The 23,350-nt window shown below is 42.9% G+C and overlaps 1 protein-coding gene across 2 annotated transcripts; it reads right to left on the bottom strand.

The window, feature by feature from the left end:
* Nucleotides 1–660: 660 nt before the first annotated feature.
* Nucleotides 661–21,983, bottom strand: cgnb (cingulin b). 2 transcript variants are annotated; one of them, XM_053447206.1, is made up of 21 exons: nt 21,784–21,983; nt 16,189–17,383; nt 16,005–16,093; nt 15,831–15,900; nt 12,940–13,037; nt 12,359–12,491; nt 12,042–12,254; nt 10,010–10,158; nt 8,882–8,908; nt 8,273–8,393; nt 7,729–7,941; nt 7,404–7,493; nt 6,419–6,676; nt 6,148–6,318; nt 4,715–4,876; nt 4,444–4,533; nt 4,240–4,323; nt 4,021–4,139; nt 3,443–3,551; nt 2,528–2,691; nt 661–1,948 (listed from the first exon to the last, which is right to left on the bottom strand). In XM_053447206.1, exons 2-21 carry the CDS (start codon nt 17,371–17,373, stop codon nt 1,816–1,818), a joined length of 3,678 nt encoding a protein of 1,225 aa, XP_053303181.1. In that variant the 5' UTR covers nt 17,374–17,383; nt 21,784–21,983; the 3' UTR covers nt 661–1,815. The 2 variants fall into 2 exon arrangements, with proteins under 2 accessions (XP_053303181.1, XP_053303182.1); XM_053447207.1 differs by lacking the exon at nt 8,882–8,908.
* Between the last annotated feature and the right edge of the window lie 1,367 nt (nt 21,984–23,350).

Genomic DNA, 23,350 nt, shown 5'->3' on the forward strand with positions numbered 1-23,350 from the left:
ATTAAACGAAATATTCAGGTTCGTAAAAGTAAAAAAAAAGAAGAGAGTTAAAGACCTGTAAACTTTTTTTTTATATATGGTTCGGATTCAGAATTTCGCCTCATATATCAAAACCAATTTATTTGCCTAATTTATAGTCATTTAAGATGGTTCATGTGCCTGTGGACTAATAGAGCATATTTGTATCTTTTAAAGTGATACAGTTTAAAGCAAACGTCGTGCAGCAGACATTAGGGCTCCCAGCGATCTCAACAGACCACCGTCATGTTAAAGACTAAGAAAGAAATTGCTTACATGACAATGAGAATTTCTAATTCAGTTTCAAACATCCATTTCTTTTGGGATTTTATAAAATACATTATTTCCATGGTGACTTTTACCAACTGGTGAAATATACAGAAAATGATATTTACATAAAAATACAGTGTCCTTATAGTATATAGGAAATACAAAAAAAATAGTAAATGTAATTTGTATATTGAGGTCCCCCCCCGGATATGAGGGTTAAGATGGCGTCCATAAACCACATGGTCCCTGCTTCACATTGCATCTTTTTCTCCCCATTTCCTGTCATATTTCTCCTGTTTATTTTAAAAGTTTAAAATACCCACACTGTACTTAAAAAGTGCATTTCACAGTCTAAGAAAAGTAACAAAATAAGAACATACAATGTCCCTCTTTTTTATTGTGTACTCTTTGCCATTTATCCAATGTTACCAGCAGCTCAATATACAGACTCTAAATATAAAGCATCCTTTCTTGTAATTTGCCCTTATACAAATCTTCAAAGTGACACGTTTAAAATATAATAACATCAATAACTCATTTGGGAGATATTAATCAATATTCATATCAAGGAGAAATGTGGAATGTTTCTTAAGTTAAGTTAACGCACAGGAGATGCAAGCACAGGCGAGCCAGTGAAATACTATTGAAAACATCACAGCAGCAGCAGCAGCATATAAACACAACACGTGCAGCGAAGACAATAAGTGAAAATAAAGATACAAGTTCATTTTTTTAAGGCATTCGAGTGAAAACATGCACGAGAACCGAGCTGAATACACAAAGATACACATATATAACGAACCACGTGTAGAAATATGATCATTTGAACAGTAAATTAACCTCTGAGGATACACAGTGTCACCGTACGCTTATTTGATTGTCATGACTAACAGGTATGCACATCTAGCACACTGTAACAAATAATGGAGGCTCAGTTTAAACGGGCCGTTACTGTCACAGTAAAGGTAAAAAATATACATATATATATATTTCCCTTAATACATAAAGAAAACTTGGAGCTATAACAACACTGACAGATGTCAATTATCATGCGCAAGCAAACACAAACACAAACGAAACAGTGAGACAAAACAAGAGAAGAAAAAAAATCTATATATTTTTGGTTTCAAATAGGTTTAAATTTCTAAGAAAACTTGTGAAATACCTGGTTACCTGTGAACATAAACCCCAGTGATGTGCTACCACAGTATCATACAGTAAATGTGAACAGAATTAAAGCTGTGAAGTAAAAACCTTGTGTTTATAACTCTTCGTCTAAACAGAGAAACAGCACGTCTCACGACAGAAAGAACAAAACAGCAAAGACACAATCATAATCGCAGCTGACGGCTCAAACCAAATGCAAATCTAATTATCCTGACGACTTGTCTCCGTCTCGCACCGCTGCACTAAAAATAAGAATAAGAGCAACAGAGTCCTTCACACAAGCGGATCCTTCATGCCCCTGAGTTTCCTTCTCATCCTACAAGTTTTTTTGCACTGAGTTTTTCCCACAGTGGTCTCGTTCTAGCTGTTGTTGTTCTGCAGGTGGCTCTCGTGCAGCATGGAGTTGATGTTGGAGTCAAAGAATCCGTCCTCGTCCTCGGAGCTCAGAGCGGAGGGGCCCTGAGACGCACGACGCGTGTGCTGCGACTTCCTCCTGAGAGGAAGCAAACCAGAGAAGATTCCATCAGCATGACTCAATGAAAACAGGCAGGTCACGCTAGTTACTATTTACTGCCACCTAGTGTTAAGAACACACATGGTATCGATAGGATCAGTTAAGTCAAGTACATATATGATGTTTGTGGAAAAGTAAAACTGTCAAATATAAAACAACTTAAAGGTTCAGTGTGTAAGATTTAGATGATAGGGTCTATTTGCAGAAACTTAATATACAATAATCCTTGTGATGTAATATAATCATCTAAATTGTACAAATTGTTTTCTTTAACCTAGAACGAGCCTTTTATATCTAAATACTTTAAATTTAGATCTTTATATTTAGAGCTGGTCCCCTCTATGGAGGCCGCCATGTTTTACAGTAGCCCCGACTGGATAAACTAAACACCTCTTGAGTTTTTATGACAACTTTCCACTGGTTCTCTCTCATGTTTGGAAGGGGAGGTGAGGTGAGGGGTGGTCAGCTGCAACATGCAACTCCACCACTAGATGTCACTAAAGTCGACACACTGAACCTTTAAAGACCTGTTGACTGAACGGTTGAGTAAGGTCCTACTTGAGATCAGTCTCCAGCGCCGTGACTTTGGCCTGCAGCGCCTCCTGGAGCTCCTGCTGCTCCTCCAGGTCTCGGAGAACCTTGCGGCGCACCACCTCCAGGCGCTCCACCTCTCCTTCGCTCTCGTCGAACTGACGTTTCAGGGCCTTCACGCGCAGAGACAGCTGGGGATGGAGAGGGAGAGCCATGAGGGTTAGAGGGGAGCAGAGGAGGTCATGGGTGAAGATGAGGGAGCGGAGGGGGGAAGAAGCCAGAGAGGTAGGTGTTCAAACCAGTTAAGGTGCAGTTAAGGCTACTGAAAAAAGAGGGAGGTCAGCGAGCCTTCTGGTGACCGAGTGAGATTGTGTGTGTGGGTCAGGAGGAGTTCACATGAGATTATTAGTCCTATATAAAAAGAAGCAATTAAACATTGTTTGAACTGTGGGATGATTAAACAGCAGACGCAGATCAAACAGGACCTATTGATGATTCCTGCTGCTGCGTCGAGGACGTAAACCAGCACAAACACAGAGTCAGCAAACTTCACACAACCACATTTGATATTTAGGAGGAGTAGGTCTCACCGACATTGAAAGATAAGTTTGACTTTTTTTTATTGGAAAAGAGATGCAGAGAAAAAGATGAGAAGACTGAGACCACTCTTGTTATAAAGACGGAGGATATGACAGCTTCCCTCAGTAGCTGGCTGCAGAATAGATCATAAACCCTGCCTCCTCCATGTTAGTGGATGGGGAACCCTAACCCTGCATGCTGGGAGGAAGTGGAAATGTGTCGTCCATCTTTACACACAGTCTACACCCTGTTATCTTACAGGTGATTATTGGTTTGAACCCTTTGAGCATCAGCATTTACTATTTTAAACAACAGAGATTAAAACAAAGAGAAACTTTATTTTCATAAAATGGTGATATTTACCTGATCTCTCTGCTCGACATGTTGGATCCTCTCCTGGTCTAACGTGGCGTTCAGCTCCTTCAGTTTCCTCTCCATCCGTCTCTGAGAGGCCTGGATACTGGCCTTCTCTCTGCGGGGACAAATTCAACACTCAGTCAATACCACTGCAAAACTTAGATATAATACAAAGTTATTTAAGTTATATTCTGTATCTTTAATACATTTTGCCTCCCTAATTCCTCTCCTTGTTATATGTTATGGATGATTTGATTTGAGTGTGTATATCTACAGTAGAAACAGGTTCGTTATCATTACCGACAAGGATGTAATGTTTTTTCATTGTGAAAGATAGAACCCATTAACTTTTGGAGCAGATTCAATTAAACTTAACATTTAGTTTTTCACTTTCATTAACATTGTGAGATTGGTTCTGAATTTCTCAAGAAATAATAAAATAGGAAAATAAGACACTTTCAGGGGATTTATCTGTATGACCAATTTGGTGTAGCTTGATTGAAACTGAAGAGGCTGTTGGCCTTGGCCGAGGTATTTGTTCTGATGCCTTATTAAAACACAACCAACATATTTGAAGTCCGTACCGTTCTTCACTTCGAAGTCTCTCCTCTAACTCCTGAATTTTGTTTTCCAGCAGGCTGAGTCCAGCTGTGGGCCGAGGCTGTCCCTCCATGTCGGCCATACGAGACTTCAACTCCTTCATCTTGAAGAGGAGCGGTGCAGTGACGTGAATAAACAACTCATTCTTTAAAAACTCTACATGTGATTGTTTGTGTATTAAAACACGAATGACTGGACAGTACCTGTCTCTCTATTGCGCTCTTGTCCATCTCCAGGTCGTGTCTCGCCGAGCGCTCCTGCATCAGCTCCGAGCGAAGCTGATCCACCTGAGAGGAGCGTGAGGAGGATGTGTTAGTTGACCTGTTATCAGTTCTACCGCTGCATAAAAAACACATTATCCTCTTTATTTGCATGATATCGCTTTTAGATATTTCTTTATATGGCACCTGATCTCTGCTCCGTGTGATACGGTCGTTGAGAAGCTCCACGCTGCTCCGCTCCTCGTCCAGCTCGATCTCCAGCAACTTTATTTTATCCTGTTAACCCACAGATAAGTAGACTCATTCATTAAGCTTGAAATGCCTGTACTATTTCATACCTCCACTTCACATGCAAGACTCCCTCAACATTATTCTACTGACGCACCCCTGTATCCCCAATTTACCCCCACCCGTCTCTGGAGTCCTCAGTTCATGACCTTTGACCTTGAAACCTCACCTCCAGGCCCCTGATCTCCCTGGTGCGATCTGTGTGGGTGCTCTTCTCTGACTCCAGTTCACTGTCCAGGTGTTTGAGCCGGTTACTGAGGAGGTCTCTCTCCAGCTGGGCGCTGTCCCGCTCCTCGCTGCACGCCAGCAGCTCCTTCTTTAGGCGGGAAACCTGGAAGAAAAAGGATAAAAGGATCATTATGTATGAAACTTTATAGGAACTCTCACTCGTCCTCGTACATTTTCTGCTTTTGTAATTCCCCCGAAACTCCACTTACAGTTTGTCTGACATGCTCTATATATAGAGCCCTGTTACTTGGCTCAGACTTTAGGGAAACATGAAGGGAAAGAAAGAGTCATAATATTTCAAGAATACAGTTTTTATTTCAGCTTATGTTTTAGAAGAGGAATATCAGAAGATCAGCCTGTCGCCTGCGTAAAATGAGGAATCTGGAGATTTTTGTCGAAGTTATAGTTTAATATCAGTTTCACAAATGACAAAACACCACATGAGTATGAGAAGAATGTGCAAGAAACTGTGTCTATTCTGAAGAAAGAACAACACAAACCAGGAGGAAAGTGCCTCTTTCCAAGTGTTTGGTTGAATGCAGAGCTATCTTAACATCTGTGTGATATTCAAAGAGGTTTCGTTGTTCCTCAAGAAACGATTTTGGATCCAGAGGGAGAAGAACTCCAGAGAGCCTGGGTTAGCCTTGAAGATTATTGACATAATGTTTGTCTTTTTCTCAAAATATTATGTAATTTTTTTAATTAAAAAACAACTTTATTCTTGTTATATAACAACTTTCTTCAAATTATTCTCAAAATGTCAGATACTTATATTCAATTTTACAGTCCTTTAATACATTGCAAGCAGCAGTTTATCATCTTATATCTTATTTGTTTATACACTTTAAACACTATATTCTTACACAACTAAGAGTATATAACCATATGTTTACAGCTCTGTGTCCAACATTATGACGATTCTATCATTACATTTGGAAGCTGTGATATTTACCATGTTAGTTAGCACCTTATTAGCATGCTAACATTTGTTAAATAGCTGCAAACACAAAGTTCTGATGGAAAGAACTGTAGTTTTGTGGGCACTGGACAGATTTAATGTTTGTCCAGATGATGGCGCTAAATCAGGAATAATTTCAGGCAATCTTTACAGTTCATTTACAATTCTGAGGATAGGAAAGTATGTAATATATATCATGTTAATATATACTGAATAGAAAAATAAACAGTTTTTTTAGATACGTCAGTCTTGACAAAATCCTTGACCCACAGACCAACATGGAGATTCCTAAAAACCATAAAGCTTGCACAAATAAAAAAGCTGAAGAATCAAAGTTCACGGTTACATTTTAATTGTAAAACCTTTTTTGCAATTTCAGAGGCTCCTTCGTGTTTCTGTCTTCTTCATGTCCTTACCTCTTCCTGCTGGGCCTTCAGGTTGTTCTGGCTTCTCTGCAGCTCAGCCAGTCGCTCCTTGCAGTTGCGCTGCGCCTCCAGCAGGTCCTTCCTCGAGCGCTCCCTGTAGTCCTCGAGCTGCGTCTGCAGGGCGATCACGGACTGACGGGAATCTCCCATCATCATCTCCATCTGGTGCAGCGGTGGAGGAGGAGGCACATTGAGGAGAAACACGGTGATGAACAGCTCTTTATAGTGTGTGTCCAAACCCTGCTGTTTATCTGACACACACCTCTTTGTTGATCTTCTCCAGGGCCCGGTCCAGCAGCCTCTTCTGCTCCTCCAGGTCGCTCTTGCCCCTCCGCAGCGCCTCCCTCTCCAGGTCCCTCTCCTCCAGCCGCCGGGTCAGCTCGTCCCTCTCCTTGCTCATGCGGGTGGCTCCTCGCTTGGCCTCCTCCAGCTGAGACTTCAGGGAACGGTTCTCATCCTCCAGAGCCTCCACCGCCTCATCTGTGTCCGAGCTCAGGGACACACTGGAGTGAAGCCTCGTCTGTGTAATGAGAGAATATCTATGTTTAGCCTCCACACCAGTGACAGCCGGTGAACCGGGGGTATTGTTTTCAGGTTGAACGTCTTTCTTCTTGTGGGAATTACTTCTTCTAATAAATTTACCTTATTACATAGCAGAGGTCAAAGGTCACTGTGACCTTATATGAATCAGGAAAAATAATGTATGTAGACTAAAAACAGAGCAAACCCATTTGTATTTGTCAAGTATATCATAATTTGCCATAGATACATCTATTATGTAAAATAGGAGGAATGATAAAAGGCTTTCAGTCCATATTCAAAATATTATTAAAACAGGGACTTTGAATTTGATTATCTTGATTTCAAATGTTAGAACTTTATTTTCCTCTGTATCCTTGACATAATAATTTGTTAATAGCTTTGCACATATTCTAATTGGTGTACGATTCCACTCGTCACATGAGAAGTAATAAGATTAAAGCTCGTACAGCAGCTATGAATCCACGATATTCTAGCGCACATGGTGCACGATATACATCCCATGCAAATTCATCTCAGAGGGATTATTCCCCGAGCTCACATGTTTGAGATTTCCTTTGGCTCTAATTTACTTTAAGTCTCCCAGTTGAAAATAGCGTCTGTGTGGGAGGCCGTTCCTTTTGTACCGGTACAGTATGTGGGTTAATATAATTTTGTGTGTGTGTACAGCTGTTGGCTGCACTGTCTTGTCTTTGTTTGTACGGTACCATGCGTGCCAGCCTCTCTCTGAGGCGAGCGTTGGCTTCTTGCAGCTCCATGTTGGCTCCCTGGTCCACCACAGTCTTTCCAGCCGACGCCTGTAGAGACGAGGGTCAAAGTAAAAAGAGGAAAAGAGGAAGGTGAAACAGAAACTTGATATGTGATGGAGAATTTACAGATTATACATGAAACACTGGCACTTTTCCTGTTAATTTCTGATATTCATACAACAACTCTTTGCATTAGATCCATTTCAGAGAAGCAGGAGTTGTCTCTTTCATTTTATTTATTTATGATCAATTCACTTATTTCATTAGAATCTAGAGGCCGCACCTCCTTCGCCTTGTTGAGCGCCTTTTCCAGCTCGCTCTTGTCTTTCTGCGACTGCTCCTTCATCCTGCTGATTTCAGACAGAAGCCCGGCCTCTTTCTCGCCGCTCGCCTTCTTCAGGGCCTGAAGTGCTTTGCTCTTCTCGTCCAGCGCTCCCTTTTGTTTGTCGAGATCGGCGCGAGTCCGCTTGAGATCCTCATGGCAACGCTGGAGCTCCTTGGGATAAGTAATCAGAGATGAATAATGCGTGTGTGAGCAGGAGGAATGTGCCCGGGCGCATAACAATGTGTTGATATGGGTAGTGGGAATGTGAGTGTGCGACTTTCAATGTGTGTGTGTGTGTGTGTGCAGAAAAGATGAATGGAAATTTAAAAAAAAAGCGAGATGATCTAAACTTCATCCAAAAGAAAACCCACGGCCGCCTCACAGCGCCGACAGATTAGAGAGAATAAAAAGCTGAGCATGGTGTAAAACAGGAAAAGACGAATCCCTGCACTTCACCCACACGGAGAGAAGGAGAATCTGCGTCGTGACGAATGTGAATTACCTCGGCCACAGAGCGGTTATCATCAGAGGCAGGCCCTTGTTTCTTCATGTCGACGAGTGAATCCTGCAGATCCTTTAGCTTTCTCTCAAAGGCTTCCCTCTCCGAACAGGATTTTTGCAGGCTGTGGAAGGAAAAGTCAGATTTTAAGGAAGTCACAGGGGTGAAAGTAACTCTGAGAACTACAGACAGACAGACACACACACACTGCACACAAGGGTTGGGCACAAACACATAACTAAGAAAAAAAACATAAAAACATCACTACAAACAGAATCTGTCAGTTGTTGCAGGAGAAGCACTTATAAACTAGGATTACATCTTAAATTAAATACATCAATTAATCATTTACTCAAATCTAATCTCTAATAGAGAATTAAATGTGATCAGATGGTGCTAAACTACAAAATATTGATGGATTAATATAGATTCATTTACGTATATTCTGATTATTGATTGGCTTGTTATGATTGGGTTGATTATCACCACAGCACTGCTAGTAGGGATCCACCAATCTAATGATTAATACATGTCATTGGATATAAAATCCATGAAATGAAACTAGGCGGAATCTACTGAAAACGAAACACAGTGATTCTCTCTCTCTCTCACATTCCACCGCTGTCGGGCGCCCCGCTCCTGCCGGATGAAAAGTACAGTGGAAGAGCGCATGCATTAGAAATAACTTGAGAGGAATGTAATCTTATAGGAGCAAACCAAAAACAGTTCTTCAGATTCTTTGAACTAATCCTCCAGCGTAGAGGGGAAAAAAAAAATCAAACACGACAAAGGGTGTTTGATGCTTGACCGAGGCTGGAACATGATACCGCTGCCAGTTCAAAGAAATAAACAGAAGTTGTGAACTAAAGTTGTGTTTTAATGTCTATCTTTGTCTTTTTACAGATTCTAAAGTATTGATGTGGCTCCATAACAAAATGCTTGAGCATTCAATCATAGATTGATATGCTTCTATCCTACATATTTGAAATAAACATGGGTTTATCCACGTATTTGAAAGTTACTTCAAGGTTGTGTATTGGTTTTGAGACACATTTGAAGTTAGATACAAAACAAACACTAAAAATTCATACATTTCAGAGAGGCTTCTGATGCGAGTTACCTTATTTACATAAAGAAAAATAATATCTTAGGAAATAGAGCCATATCTGCACAACGCTTTAAAATCCTCCTCCAGTAGCTTAATAAATCCCCTGAATCCTCGTTCTGCTCCTCAAACTTACATATTTAAAAAAAAGTTTATCATGAAAATTGTCCCAAAGTGGTCTTAAAATGACTTTAATGTAATCCTACATGTTCCTTCCTCATTCCTTGACTCAAATCTATGAATACGCAAACACGGCCCCGCCCCTGCCCCCGTCTCCCCGCCCTCACAGCGCCACCTGCAGCTGAGGAGCCACTCCCAGCTAATGAGCCCCACCCACAAGTTGACACGATTGGTTTCTTTGATTTGTGACATCACATCAAAATCAATTGTGTGGTCTGTAGTCTATTTGGGTTTCTGGTTGTTGTTGTTGTTGTTCCTCGAAATATATATTTTATCATATATAAGGCTCAAGACGTACATGTTGACATGTATTAAATGGTTTTCATCACTTTAAACACTGACATGTCATTTATGCTGAACAGCTTACAAATGTCATCGATATTGGCATTTTTTAGGTCGCCTGTCATATATTCCTGTGTGATGCAATAAAGAAAGTATGACTTGGAGACACTGACTCTTCTCTGGTGTTGTGCAGGTCCTGTGTGGTGACCTCCAGCTGCGTCTTCCACTCCTCGCCCTCTTCCCTGCAGCTCTCCAGCTCGTCCTCCAGGGTCAACATGGAGGCGTTCACCCTCTCCCTCTCCTCCTCGATCTGCTCCTGGGACTGACACACGACCACAAACATGCACACACACACAAGTAAGTTCATTTATCTTCCTCGTTATCATGACAGCAAATCTATCACATCTTCTTTTAATTATGTTTCTTTTTCACAAAGAAAAGACACACAGATTTCTCATCTTATTCTTTAATCCACACGTCTACAATCTTCTAAAAAGTACTTGAGTTGTAGGTGAGACATAACGCCGCAGAATTTCAGACAGCGATCCAACTGCTTTAATCCTCCTCTCGCCAAATAAAAATCACATCATCAAAAGCAGCTGACAACCTGTCTGCTTATTTCCTGCTCTCGGGCTGCGTGTTATTATTTTCTTTCACCTGACATCTCCCAGACCTGCATAATGATCTATTCCTGTATGTGCCCGTATGCTTCACATTTCTTTTTACACCGCGTCCTACAGTGCTACGGAAATAGTCGACAGAAGCTCCAGAATAGAAATGTCAGCAACTGGAGAATGTTTAACATCTCAATCCCAAGCAGAAGAACCTCTCTGGGCTCTGAGCTTATAGTCTGACCCTATGTTACCTTCAACGCCACAAACTGACACATCGAACAGACTGATAAGACAAAGCCCGGGTGTATAATATAGGCAGATGCAACATGAAAGTATCCCCTCAGTAACAAATGACTGTTCTGTATATCTGTAAAAGAGCTCATCTGATTAGGGGGGGGGGGAAATGTACTGGCTGTTTCTATCCTCAGGCTGCATTAACAGATGATGCAACAGAAATAAAAAAAAAAACTTCAATGATAAGAAGCCGAGAAATGATCACTGTGCATTGCCGCATTGCAGATTCACCATGGCAGGGAATTTGGTTAATAATCCTTCCTTGATAAGTGAATTGTAAGCTGCACGCTCTTATTTTGACCCTGAAACAATATAACGAGGATGATAATGCAATAAAATAAAGGTAAAATATATGCCAGGGTGCAAGTTTATGTTGAACAATAACACAAATGTAAAAAGCTTACAACAAAAAAGTGGATGTAACTTAAATGTATTTAAACCGGGGCGCCCTTAGCTCGGTTGGTAGGGCGTCCCCCCCATGGGCCTCGGCCAGCAGCGGACCCGGGTTCGATTCCAGCCCGCGGTCATTCTCTGCATGTCACTCCCCTCTCTGCCCCATTTCAACTCTGTCTCTGAAACTATCAATAAAGCATAAAAAATGCCAAAAAATAATCTTTAAAAAAAAAAAAAAAAAAAAAAAAAAAAATGTATTTAAACCAAACCTCTGCATAATTTCTGCTTCTTTCACATTAAAGTTTATGATCCCAACAAACTGTTATCAAGACTTTGTGAAGAAACACATGAGAAGGAGCCGTCCTTTCCTTTTAAAGTAATGTTTCTTGTGTGTCCAGCTCTGTGTGTAAACAGCGTCTTGTTTGTTCTGTCTTCAGTTAATTGACTCATTCGCGTTTGTGTTTGTTGGTTCAGTGACATCAGAGTTACACAACCAACATTTACAGTCCTTTTACTGCTATGTTTTTCTTCTTTTTTGAAGTTCATCTGGTCAACAGACATTTTTTTCTCAAGTATGTGCAAAATGCTTCTGTAGTTTAACTGATGAATTTTCTTTGAACTTTAAGAATCAACATTCTTGTTGTGCACCATTCTTCCCCTGCCGCCTTCAAAAAGTCCCTGATGACATGTTGAAGCTGCACAGTGTCTATTCCTTCTCATCTGTTTTAACCGTCTTTGCCGATAAGATTAGTCGTACGTCTTAACTAATGACACTAATCAAGTCAATTTCAAAACTCTTGTGATCAGAGAAGTCCCATTGTAACTGAGGGGCTGCGACACGGTAACGTTTTGTGCGACGGATGTGATGCACAAAATGAATCAAAGAAAAAACTGTTGCATCCACCTGTGTCACCTGCTCCATGGTTCTTCTCAGTTTGGCCATGTCCTGGCTGTACTGCTCCCGGAGGATCTCCATCTCTTTGTCGTGACACTCGACCTCCTCCTTCAGCGCGCCCTTCAGCGCCGTCAGCTCCCGCTCGCGCTGGTGGAGCGTGTCCTCCTGCCGCTGACGCAACATGGCCGCCTCGGCCAGGTCAGCCTGCAGAGTCACCACATCCTGTGAAGAAAGAAATGTACGAATTAGTATGATATATAAGATCGGGAGTGTGTGTGTGTGTCAGTGTGTGTGTCAGTGTCTGTGTGTGTGCAGGAGGTCAGTACCGTGTGTAATGAGCCGGAGTAAGGGGAGTTCTCTGAAACCCTCCTCAGATCCTCCTGAAGCTCAGCCAGCAGATCTTCCTGTATACGAAGACGAGTCTCTGCACCCTCTCTGGCCATACGCTCCTCGGCCAGTCTGTGCACGCACACACAAACACACACACACAGACACACACTCATTAGCATGCCAATCAATCAGGTAATAGTGCAATGATCATTTCACAAAAAGCCACAGGCGTGACAACTGGAAGATTATTGTCAGCTTTTAAGTGCACACATGCAAAACCACACACATTGCACTTTTGCCCACATTACCACTACTTGCATAATCTGAACTTTAAACCTTACCTCAATCTTAGCCCTAATCGATGAACAAATTGAGTCATCAAGATCATTTTCACTTATTAACCTTAACCACTGACCCAAATATCTGCTCTATCCCCAAGGAAGGACACATTTTTTTATCCAAATGGGCAAGCTGCTGCCTCCCCCCCTCACAGACACACACACACACATACCTGGGTTTTAGTGTCTGGCCACAAAGGAAACATATAACAGACATAGACAGACAGACAGATCCTTACTCATCATAGGCCTGCTGCAGTTCTTTCTTGCATCTATTGAGTTGCTCCTGAAGTTCCTCAAGACTTGCCTTCTGGGGTCTCCCATCATATCCTCCATTCTGTGCACACACACACACACACAGTGTAGAAGAGACATAGGACAATGAGTGAGCACAATACACAGAGACATAGAGAGCAGGACTGGAAACATTGCAGTGTCACTGTCAGCCTTACATTATGCGCTCTGTGCTACTTATACATTAAAAGATATTGGGGGGAAAAAACCTTCCTTGGATTTTTTCTTGCCCTAGTTTCTGACAGTGAAAAAGTCTGTGTGATACAGGCCCTGCCAGTGAGCTCCGACATCGTCAAAAAGGTTCGATCCCCTGCACATAAACAGCAGCCGCTGACAGGCTGCAGGGGAGCCGAGCCGGAGCGGCGGCTCGTTTGTCGCCCACACCGCTCATCCAGACTCGCTCTCACTGAAGAGGAGGAGGAGGCGCAGCCTGCCCATGAAACCGCTCTCATCCTCCTACACACCCATTACAGGGACGCACAGCAAGAGGGACGAGAGACAAAGAGAGGATCACGGACAGCTTTGCTCCTCGGGGGGGGGGGGACACTCACATTTCTCTAACTTATCAGAGATGGATTATGAAGACACACTTTGTACAGATTTGTTTCATTTTCCTCACGTCCCCCGCACGACGGCTCGGAGATAATCACGTTCTGGGACGTTTCAGTTTCTCTCCGTCCCCACAAAGAGAAAATTAACACGAGATAACATAACTGAGAATATGAATAAGCTCTTAAGAGTGAATTGCATCAGCTGTGTGTTTACAACAAGGACAGACTCTCCTGCCATGCTAAACACATCGGAACTGTTTGGACACAATGTGATTACATATTGCAAATGAGATTCATTACACCACGGGTCTAGATAATATCTGTTTGATCCGGATAGGCTCTGGTCTGCTGGTTATCAGGATGGGGGTCAGGCCCCAGTGATTAGGGGCGGGGGGAAATAAAGCAGAAAACAGTTCCTTGTTCTATTTGTGAACAAAATAAATGTTTTACTGTTACCAAATCACCAAAGTAAGTGAAATAAAAGATTACACCAGCTATTAGTAGTAAATATAACAATTTTAAGCTCAGTATTGGAAGTTTCTTGAGGAAATGCACCTGAGGAGTCAGAGTTAACGAGCAGCAGCCATCAGTGTTCACTCTCAACACAAACAAACACACACATCCTGTCTGGGACCGAGTGAATCCAACAACACAACAGCATATGAGCCTCAGTTAACCCCGAGAAATCCAACAGGGTGTCAGTGCTTTTACTCATCACTCTTCCGCTGACTTTCATCTACTGAAATAAATCAGTCAAAACACAACACCAGCACTTAAGAGACAGCCTGAGACATTAGTGGGACAGAAGGAATGTGAACCCGCTGCTTCACGTAACACTTTGAAATGCATGTAAACATCTGAAATGAAGGCTGCAACCACGGTTCCAGATAGGATGCATCACGAATGCAGAAACACTGGATGAGCCCTTTAGTTTACAAGGACATTCATCATCTAATCCTGCTCGGATCTTGTGTTTCTGGGTTTTACACAGAGACGAACAATGTTTTGGCTTTTATGACCAGAGCTGAGAAAGAAATAGCTCCAATAACAGTTTCCCCTTCATCCTGCCGTCATCCTGCCCGAGAAATCAGCTCGGGCGAAGAGCACAACATGGCGGATGACAAGAAAAAAAGGGAGGATTTGTTCAGCAAGGACCCCCGTGAGGAGGATCTGTCCCACCCGGCAAGCCAACCCCCAGCTGGTGCAGGGTTCCAGTCCAACTCAATTATTAATGGATCTCAATGACTTTGCTCTCAACACACGCCGAGCCCTCAACAGCTTTCCTCTGCAGGTGCATTGTTGCCAAGAGACAAGGGGGGGGGGGGCAAATAATTAATAAGCAGCCATGGTCACAAACCCGCTAAGAAGTACATAACAAGGGATCATACATAATCAAGTGCAGGTAGTATGAGAAGGTGAGAACACAAAGGGATTACTTCTGCATGTAGATTTATGCAAAAAATTGCAAATTTAAAGGAAGTACTCTGTTCATCCTCATCAAAACCCAGATGCAGTCTATTTTAACAAGGTGTCAGAGGAGCACAAAGGAGCAGAGACGATGTAAATTGACGAGAGGAAGACTCAGCATGGCCCTTAATTTCCAAACCAGGATCCTCTGAGGCAAAGTTGAATAAAACAGAAACTTCATAAACACTCAGAACAAAGCGGCGGCTGCCAAGCATCTGCTAGCTTCATCACAAGAGCTGCTCGGCTGAGGAGAAGACCAGACCTCACTGTTCTCCAACCTCGGTCGAACACACGCACTAAGATGTTTAATAAAAGGACGTTTTTATTGTCATCTGTGCATTTCTTACTCTTTACAGTAGTTCTTCTGAGCGTTAGTAGGGAACGTTTGGGTCGGATCATCTGAAAGTGCTTTTTTGGTCATAGAAAAAATAAAACCTATATGTCGCTTCTTCCCATAGAAGCCAGGTTTGGTGGAAGTCGCTTTAGTAATTTTTGCAAAATCCTGCAAATTTGTATTAGCTTTAGACAAAGCTCGCCATTTCCCAGAGTTAAACTTTGTGTGTCACGCTAACTGGCTGCTAGTTAAAGGATAATACTTACTGTACGGACACTGAACTATTTCTTTTAATCAAAGCAAACAACCATATTCCTCAAATGCTAAAAGGCACAGTAATGCAGTTGAAAACTAAAAAAGCCGGGAAGTAGACACTTGAGTTCCCAATATTTAATTGATTAATTCATTTAAGTTTGTGTCACAAACGCACAAAATACAACCACATATAAGCAAAACATGAATGAGCTTTAATGCCTTGTCGTACCTTCAAACTGCCATTTGTCTGATGATCCGCGTTGACCTTTCTTTTGAGGGATCCCTCGCTCTCACTGTTGCTGGGGGAGAAAACAGGGGATTAGATTGGAAAAGCCCGCCCCCATGTTTGTGTACAGAGCAACATGGACGCTCTATCCATTCAGCAAATCTTGTTTGTATTTACCTGTCTTTAAGGTGGTTAAAAATAGACTGCTTGACCTGAGCCTCTTCCCCACGAAGGACCTCTGTGCTTCTACTCCTCGGAGGAATCTCCTTGGAAGAGAAAGTAAACAAAATGGAGGTATGAAACAAAGAGACAATTTAATACCTAAAAATAACCTCTAATCCCTCCCACGGGTGGTACTTACAGGCTTTTTAGCTATAGATGGAGGGTAGTTCTTAGCAACGTGCTTCCCCGGAGACCTGAGGCCGGGCCTGGGAGCCTCGAGGGCCGACACCTTGGTGACGGATGCAGGGCCTCTTCCCAGACTGCTGGGCGCTGGGGCCTGTGACAGCAGCGAGTTGGAGGAGGAAGACAGAGGAGCCGCGTAGGGATTCAGAGTCTGGGAGATGGGAGAGCTGTAGGGATTCAGAGTCTGAGAGACGGGCGATGTAGGAGAGGACAGGGAAGCCTCCGACTGGACATCCTTTCTAGCGTCAAGACTTCTGGATCGTCTGCGCTCGTCAAACTTCAGCCGCTGCCTTGCTCCGGAGCGGCCTCGGGCCTGAGGGGCGCCGCCCGGCGTCCCACTGTTAAACTTACTGATAAGCTTGTTGATAGGAGCCAGGGAGTCGGTGACGATGGCCAGGAGAGGCTCCTCATTGGGTGGTGCTGGTGCTGGTGCTGCTGGTGCTGCTGGGAACGACTTTGCAGGGGAAAACGGGATGTGCTTTTTCCCACTGTACCTCCCCAAAGAGCCGGTGAAACCAGATTTAGTTGGCTGGTACCCTCTGGGTCCGACGCCATTTAATTTGACTGGTTTCAGCCCTGCTTCGTTGTACTCGTCCGTATAATCTCTGCTGTTCTCTACTTCACTGGCTGTTGCTTTGAGATGGGGTTCGGCTTTCTGCTTTTCCACCCGCCCTTGTCTTCCAGCTGCACCTTCTTCCTCCCCGTGTGTTCCTGCTTGACCGTCCCCTGGAGGTCGCTTGAGAGGACTTCCAAAAGTCTCCTGGTCCTCGTCCTCTGCTGGAGAAACAGGGGAGCGAGCGGTGTTTGCAGCAGGGACGTAGGGGTTCGTGAAATCTGCTGGTTCCTTATTAGCCTTGGGGAGGCTGTTGTAAGGTGATGGCGACCCAGAGCTGGAGCTGGGAGTGTTTAGCTGAACTCCATATGAGTCACCTTTATCGCCATCCTTCAGGACCACATAGGGCTGACCAGAGATTCCCTGCACCCGCACCGCCACCCCATACTTATTGGTATTAGGAGTGGCCCCGTTGGTCCCTCTGGATTTGTCGGCATAACCCCCGCCTGTGTCGTCGAGGTCTTTGATGAAGCGGATCTGGACGCCGTAATCCACGAGCGGCTTCCGGTCAGTGGAGAGAGTGCTCATGTTCACCGGCCTGGTCAGGGGAGACATGAGAACAGCAGAAATTCAAATCAGGTTACGTAAGCAACAGGACTACGGAAATTATATGGGCTGAGATTTGAGGAAGCTATAAAGAGCAGATCTGGATAAACGGGCAGATCCAGGAAGCTGTTGGCCTCAGTGGATTTTCACAGACTCTATGTTTCAGGCCCTGTACTCATAAGTGTTTCACGTCATTTTTGCTATTTCCATTTTTTTACAAAAAAGTTTATGCACCCTAACTAATCTGCCACCTTTTGACCCGTGTCCCGACTTCTTCATAACCTTTTCCTCGTCTCCTGTGTAAACTCCCTTCTTCCTCGTCCCAGGCGGAGTCACTCTGACTCAGCTGAAATATCAGACTGCTGGTATATCTTGATGAAGCTGTCATCTTCTTTTGCTGCTCGACAGGTTAAAATTCCTTCTCAGCCCGAATGCATTGTATTCATGCCAGGCCAAATATGCCACTGGGGCATTTTGAATCTCTTTGTACAGGTAGAGGCCGACTTTTTATTTTCCCAGGGTGTGTTCGGAAACCGGGGAAACACAGGTAGACGGATCAGTTAGTGTCTTTCAGACACTTCACAAAGCCAAGCTGGAGCCACTTTATGTTTTCTAATCATTAACTGGCTCGTTGGTATGTTCATGTATTTGAACAGCTGGAACGCACAGAGGCATCTAAATATCCGTTTGGCTGATACTGGGAGCCCAGAGGAACAAAGACCTACTGTATACTGTAGGTGTGTGGCTGGTTGATGGTAGATATTTGCACTACTGGTGGCCACAAGGGCAATTGAACACCTGATACTGACAGTTTGTGTTGTATTTTACAGAAAATCTAACTTTTGATTCCATTGATTTTACACATGAAGGTCAGATTAGTCGTCACAAGGAGGCGAGTTCAACAATATCCTCTCCTGATGAGCTTCTACAGTCTATGACAAATAACCCAGATGATGTCACCAGGGTTATCTCAGCTGGGGCTTGGTAGATTTTGCATAACAAACCGAGAGCAGGAAGAGTGTGAAAGGCAGGGTGCGTCAAAGTAAAAGAGGCTTTTGTTACAAAGCGTTTGTCATTCTCTGCTCATAAAGACGAGTTTAAAACCACAACCTTCACTCTGGAGGAAAGAAATCAGTCGTTAAACTTAACAGAAAAGATGATGTGAAGTTTATTCTTATATCGATATTGACTGAGATGAACATTTTTAAGTTGATACAATGTTTCCACCTCTACATGAAAGTGTAACATTACATTTCTGGAGAACCGACTCTTTTAAACGACACTTAATCTATTGGGGTTTCAAAAAAATGACTGAAATTTAAATTTGAACTCTGGATTAACCTTGATTACTGTCTCAAGCTTTAGTCCACGATGACATCTTATCAAACCATCTGTTCAAAGCTGTTATAGTGTTATATCCTACATGACAATGAAACAAATCCTTATAGATTTGACATATTTGCCTAAAAGGGGAATCTCCTGTACGATGAATTGATGTTTAAAGTACTTGCCGATTAGTTTTAGAGTTTATAGACTCGACTTACACGGCTACAATGAGAGTCGTATAACCTACGCGTGTCCACCTTCTGCTCTGAAAATGAGTTTGGTGATGGGGCGCTTTGAGGAGGTGAATACTCTTGCCTTTGTCCCGGCTCTGTGGAGCATTAAACACCAGGGACTAGATCAGGAATGGGCCTCCCCTCGGTCTCCCTGCCTCTGCCTCAGTCTCCCCAGTCACCAGACTTCAGAGAAGAGTCACTCAGGCGTAGACTGTTTACTTTGAGCCGCGCGGGCACACACTGCCTTGCAAGCACGAACACACACACACACACACACACATTTACTTTATGCAAGGTTGTGCACATGAGGACAAAACCTGCTGTGCATTCCCCTGCAGGTGACTGATCCAATGAGCATCACCCTTTTCAGTATCTCGTTAAGTTACGTGCACGTTCTTGACATGCATTTATCCGTATATTTAAACTCGGTGGATTTCCAGCCTCACACTGGGAACCCCTGTCTATTTCCTGACGTCCAGCGTTTGCAGATGTGACTCCCACAGGACTTCAAATGTAACCAGCTCTCTCTCACGGCCGGTTATAGAGTAACACGCTGCACCTCGACTAGCAATGAGGTTAGATTAGTGAATCAAAGTCAGCCTTTGTCGTCCCCCCCCCCCCCCTCCCGAAAAAAAATAACATTCTTAGGATTCCAGTCGTTGCCTTTACACTTGGCATTGCGCGTGGTTTGCATTTGTATAATAAGGACAGATTAAGACGGAACTGAGAACTGGGGCAGCATCAACCGTAAAGCCTACACGTTGGGAAACTGTCCACATAGGCAGTAAATAAAAAGTGAAGCGACTAATTAATAGGATGACAAACTAACTGGAGACTAAAAATACAGCGTGAAACAAATTAATTCTTCTGTCCTGACATAACCGCACGCAGGTTTCCAGACCACGTTGGACATATTATGAATCTGCGGGTTAGGAATATGGCCTGTGTCTGTCATTGCCGTTATCAAGATGCTCGAGGCCTCAGCTCCTGGTCACTGGTCACACTGAATGCCCACAGGTGTAATATATGCTCCTTGGGTAAACACAGATTTCAACAAGAGCTCAGTTGTTGTTGTGCACGTTCGGCAGCCAGCAGCCGAGCGCCGGTTTGTGTCAACTCTCGCTGTCTCACTCCGTGTCACAAGTGAAGGCTGTGTCAACAGAGACAGGAATGTCACCGAACGGGCCCGTCAGCCGCCGAGCTTCCCTTTCCTTCTCGACCAGCATTCCCCCCTTATTTGGCTCTGGCCCGGTTCTTCAAGTCTCTTCTGCTTCCAAGCGCATATCAGAGGTTCAACTCCCTCAGTTTCTCTCATCCCGCGGGCATCTGGAGAAAATGGGTTATTTGACCCTCTAGGGACGGCGTCAATTGGCTGAGATCAATTATTATAATATATTATTAAAATATTTTAACCGAAACTATGAGTCAAATTAAATATAAACTTAGAACTAATTTGCATCATGTTTGATAATTTAAAGGGTTGGTTTAAGGTTGTTGAACTCAATATGGGCAATTCCTTCTTCTCTATTTGTTATTTTAGTTGGACAAAAGTAAAAGAATTAGGAAATCACCTGCAAAATTGTGATGAGCATATTTCATTTTATGACAATCTACATGATAATCCAAGAAAGAAGAATAAGGGTATGTGAAAAATACACAAAATGACATAACACATTTCAATTCTGTTAAAGATTTCACATGGAAGAAACTAAACACGATAGTTTGGTTTATTGTTTGTGTTTATTGCTAGAGATAAATAATTTACCTAAAATACTTTCTTCAAAAGAAAAGGACGTACCACCCTTCGATTACACTAAAAGTCTATAAAAGATAATACTAAATCATAATTTCAACATGATGAGTTTATTTTGGATGAGTATAATTCATTATCTACTAAACAGCAAGGTCTCACTGAGCTAACGATTATGGTTTTGCAGTATTGGCTGTGTTGTGGAGGTAGGGGAGGGGTCTCTGGGGTCAAAATAACCCAACCCTGGAGACACGTTGACCCGCACACACACACACACAGGTGAGCTGCATTAGCCCATAACATCTTTAAACTCAGGATTTGAAGTGGATGAATTTATTTAAACGGACTTTTAGAGAAGGAATAAGTTCGCACATTTCACCAGTTATCACTTGTAAACTCTGCTGTTGGATATGAGAGATTATCACGAGGCTGATCTCACTTCTCAGCCAAACAAATCTAAGTGCCTCCTTGTCGGGCGTCCCAGTATTTACACATGCACTCACTCATTAAATGTCGCATTGAAATCCATATCAACAAAAGATAAAAGACCCAGAAACCATTAGAGCAGCGGAGGGGGGGGGGTCACCTCTAAAAGCACCTGTCTGCTCCCGGATGGTTGCGTCACACCCACCTATCCGGTCAGTCAGTATCGGTGCTCGTCGAAACCAAACCACCGGGTTGTTTACACGAGATCCGCGCGTGGGAATAAACAAACAAACAAACAAATAAACAAACACCTGCCTCCCAGCGACAACCCCTCGTGTCCTCTTTACGCAGCGCGCTCGCATCCAATTACAGACAGGCGCGCACGGAGCCGCATCCAGGGGGAGACTTCCAGCCCTGGCGTTCGCTTCTTTTCGTCCATTATCGCGAGCAGGAAAAAGCCGTGCGCGAGAAGACCGCCACCCAAATCCAATCACAAAGCCACAGGTGTCCGTCTATGTTTATCCAAAGATTACGCAACGCGCACCGAGGCGCAGCAGCTACTCACACATCCGGCCACTTGTGCGCAAAACCCAACAAAAGTGCGAGAAGCTGTGTAAACATCCTCAGGAGTGGGATATGGCTGTTGTTGTACTGTACCTGCAGATAATCCAGATCCAGGAATACCCCTCCCTGCTCGGTCAGAGGTTCAGTGTGAGTCCTCGCAGCGGGAAGAAGAGGAGGAGGATCGGGTTCCCTGCTCGGAGTCGAGTCTGGATGAGATGAGTGCTCCTCCACAAACTGAGGACATGGGGCAGATTCACCCCCGCGACCAGAGCAACCTGTTGCCAGCGCATCGGAGTCCTGGTCCCGCCTCAGCACCGAGCTGATTGGTGGGAGGTTCCCCGAGGAGGCGGGGCCTGCTGCGGGATAACTAACATATCATCTGCGCACACATACACAAACACACACTCCAGACACAGCCAGTGTGTGTGACCCATTTCCACAGCTGTGTGATGGGAACTAATTTGTCGATCGATCAGAAAATGTCTGCATGGCAGAATGGAGCTGTGACCACATCCGATACACAAGCAGGTCAGGGCTGGGGCGAGGGTAATTAACTATTGACAGGAAAAGAGTGAAGTCCAGTCAACAATGTACAGTAAAGTGTATATGACCCTTACATTGATATTGTAACTTATAGGGAATTAACTCATCTTGCACTAAAAGTTAGTTTATAATCTTTCTTTTGATATGATCATGTCTTTTTAACATCTAGCCTTAACCCAGATATAACACTGATGTTTTTATTCCTGTGTACTTGTAAAATGTCATTTTATTCTATATATTTTTTGTTGTATTTTTTAGTTTCTTTATTTTTATTTTTGTATTCATATGGACCTGAGATTTATTTTTGCCAAGTAACCCACTATTAATATTAACTAGGGCTGTAGATGTAACACATAATCGTTCCACCTGACATTAATAAAATGTTTTGCTGTTTATCATCATCCTCTGTTCACAAAGAAGAGTTTATAACCATGACCCTTCACTCCAGAGCAAAAAGCTGTCTTTAAATTTAACAGAAATAATCATGACTTTTATGGACTGCTAAAAATGTATCTCCTCTCTTTTGGCCACATTACCCAAAGCCTAATCATAACAGATTTCTACTGTTGGCTACTATCAGGCTAATAACAGTCTATTATGTTACTTCTGAATGAACTACATCCTTAGGACACTCACCAATACAAAAATAATTTCCTACTAAATAATTTAAGTTTCTGTTTTTAGACAGAGCCTAGTTTGGGAGTGACTACAGGCAAAAGGGAACAAAAGTTTGACTTGTATTTTCAATGACCACAGTTCTTGGTTTCCAGAGATTTCCAAGAGTCAATAAAATATCATTAATTTATTGCTGGAAGATTAATACTCTTAGAGAACTTCATTGGAATTTGAACCCTTGAAAATTTGATTTCAGTTAGTGCCTAATTACGTTTTTATAAACATATTACTAATTTATTAGAACATAAAAAATTGACAGACCCCTAAAACAAAGTTTAACAATATTTTTTTCTTATATGTTCTTGATTCACAAATCACCAGAGATAACTGCTTCTAAACGACCAATTATTTTCTCAAATGTTTTAATGAGATTTCCAACCCTCATTTTAATACAATTTTTATCACAAAAAAAAAAAAGGAATAAAAAAAACAGACAGACGAG

This window comes from Pleuronectes platessa, chromosome 18 (assembly GCF_947347685.1).
Source record: "Pleuronectes platessa chromosome 18, fPlePla1.1, whole genome shotgun sequence".
Classification (NCBI taxonomy): domain Eukaryota; kingdom Metazoa; phylum Chordata; class Actinopteri; order Pleuronectiformes; family Pleuronectidae; genus Pleuronectes; species Pleuronectes platessa.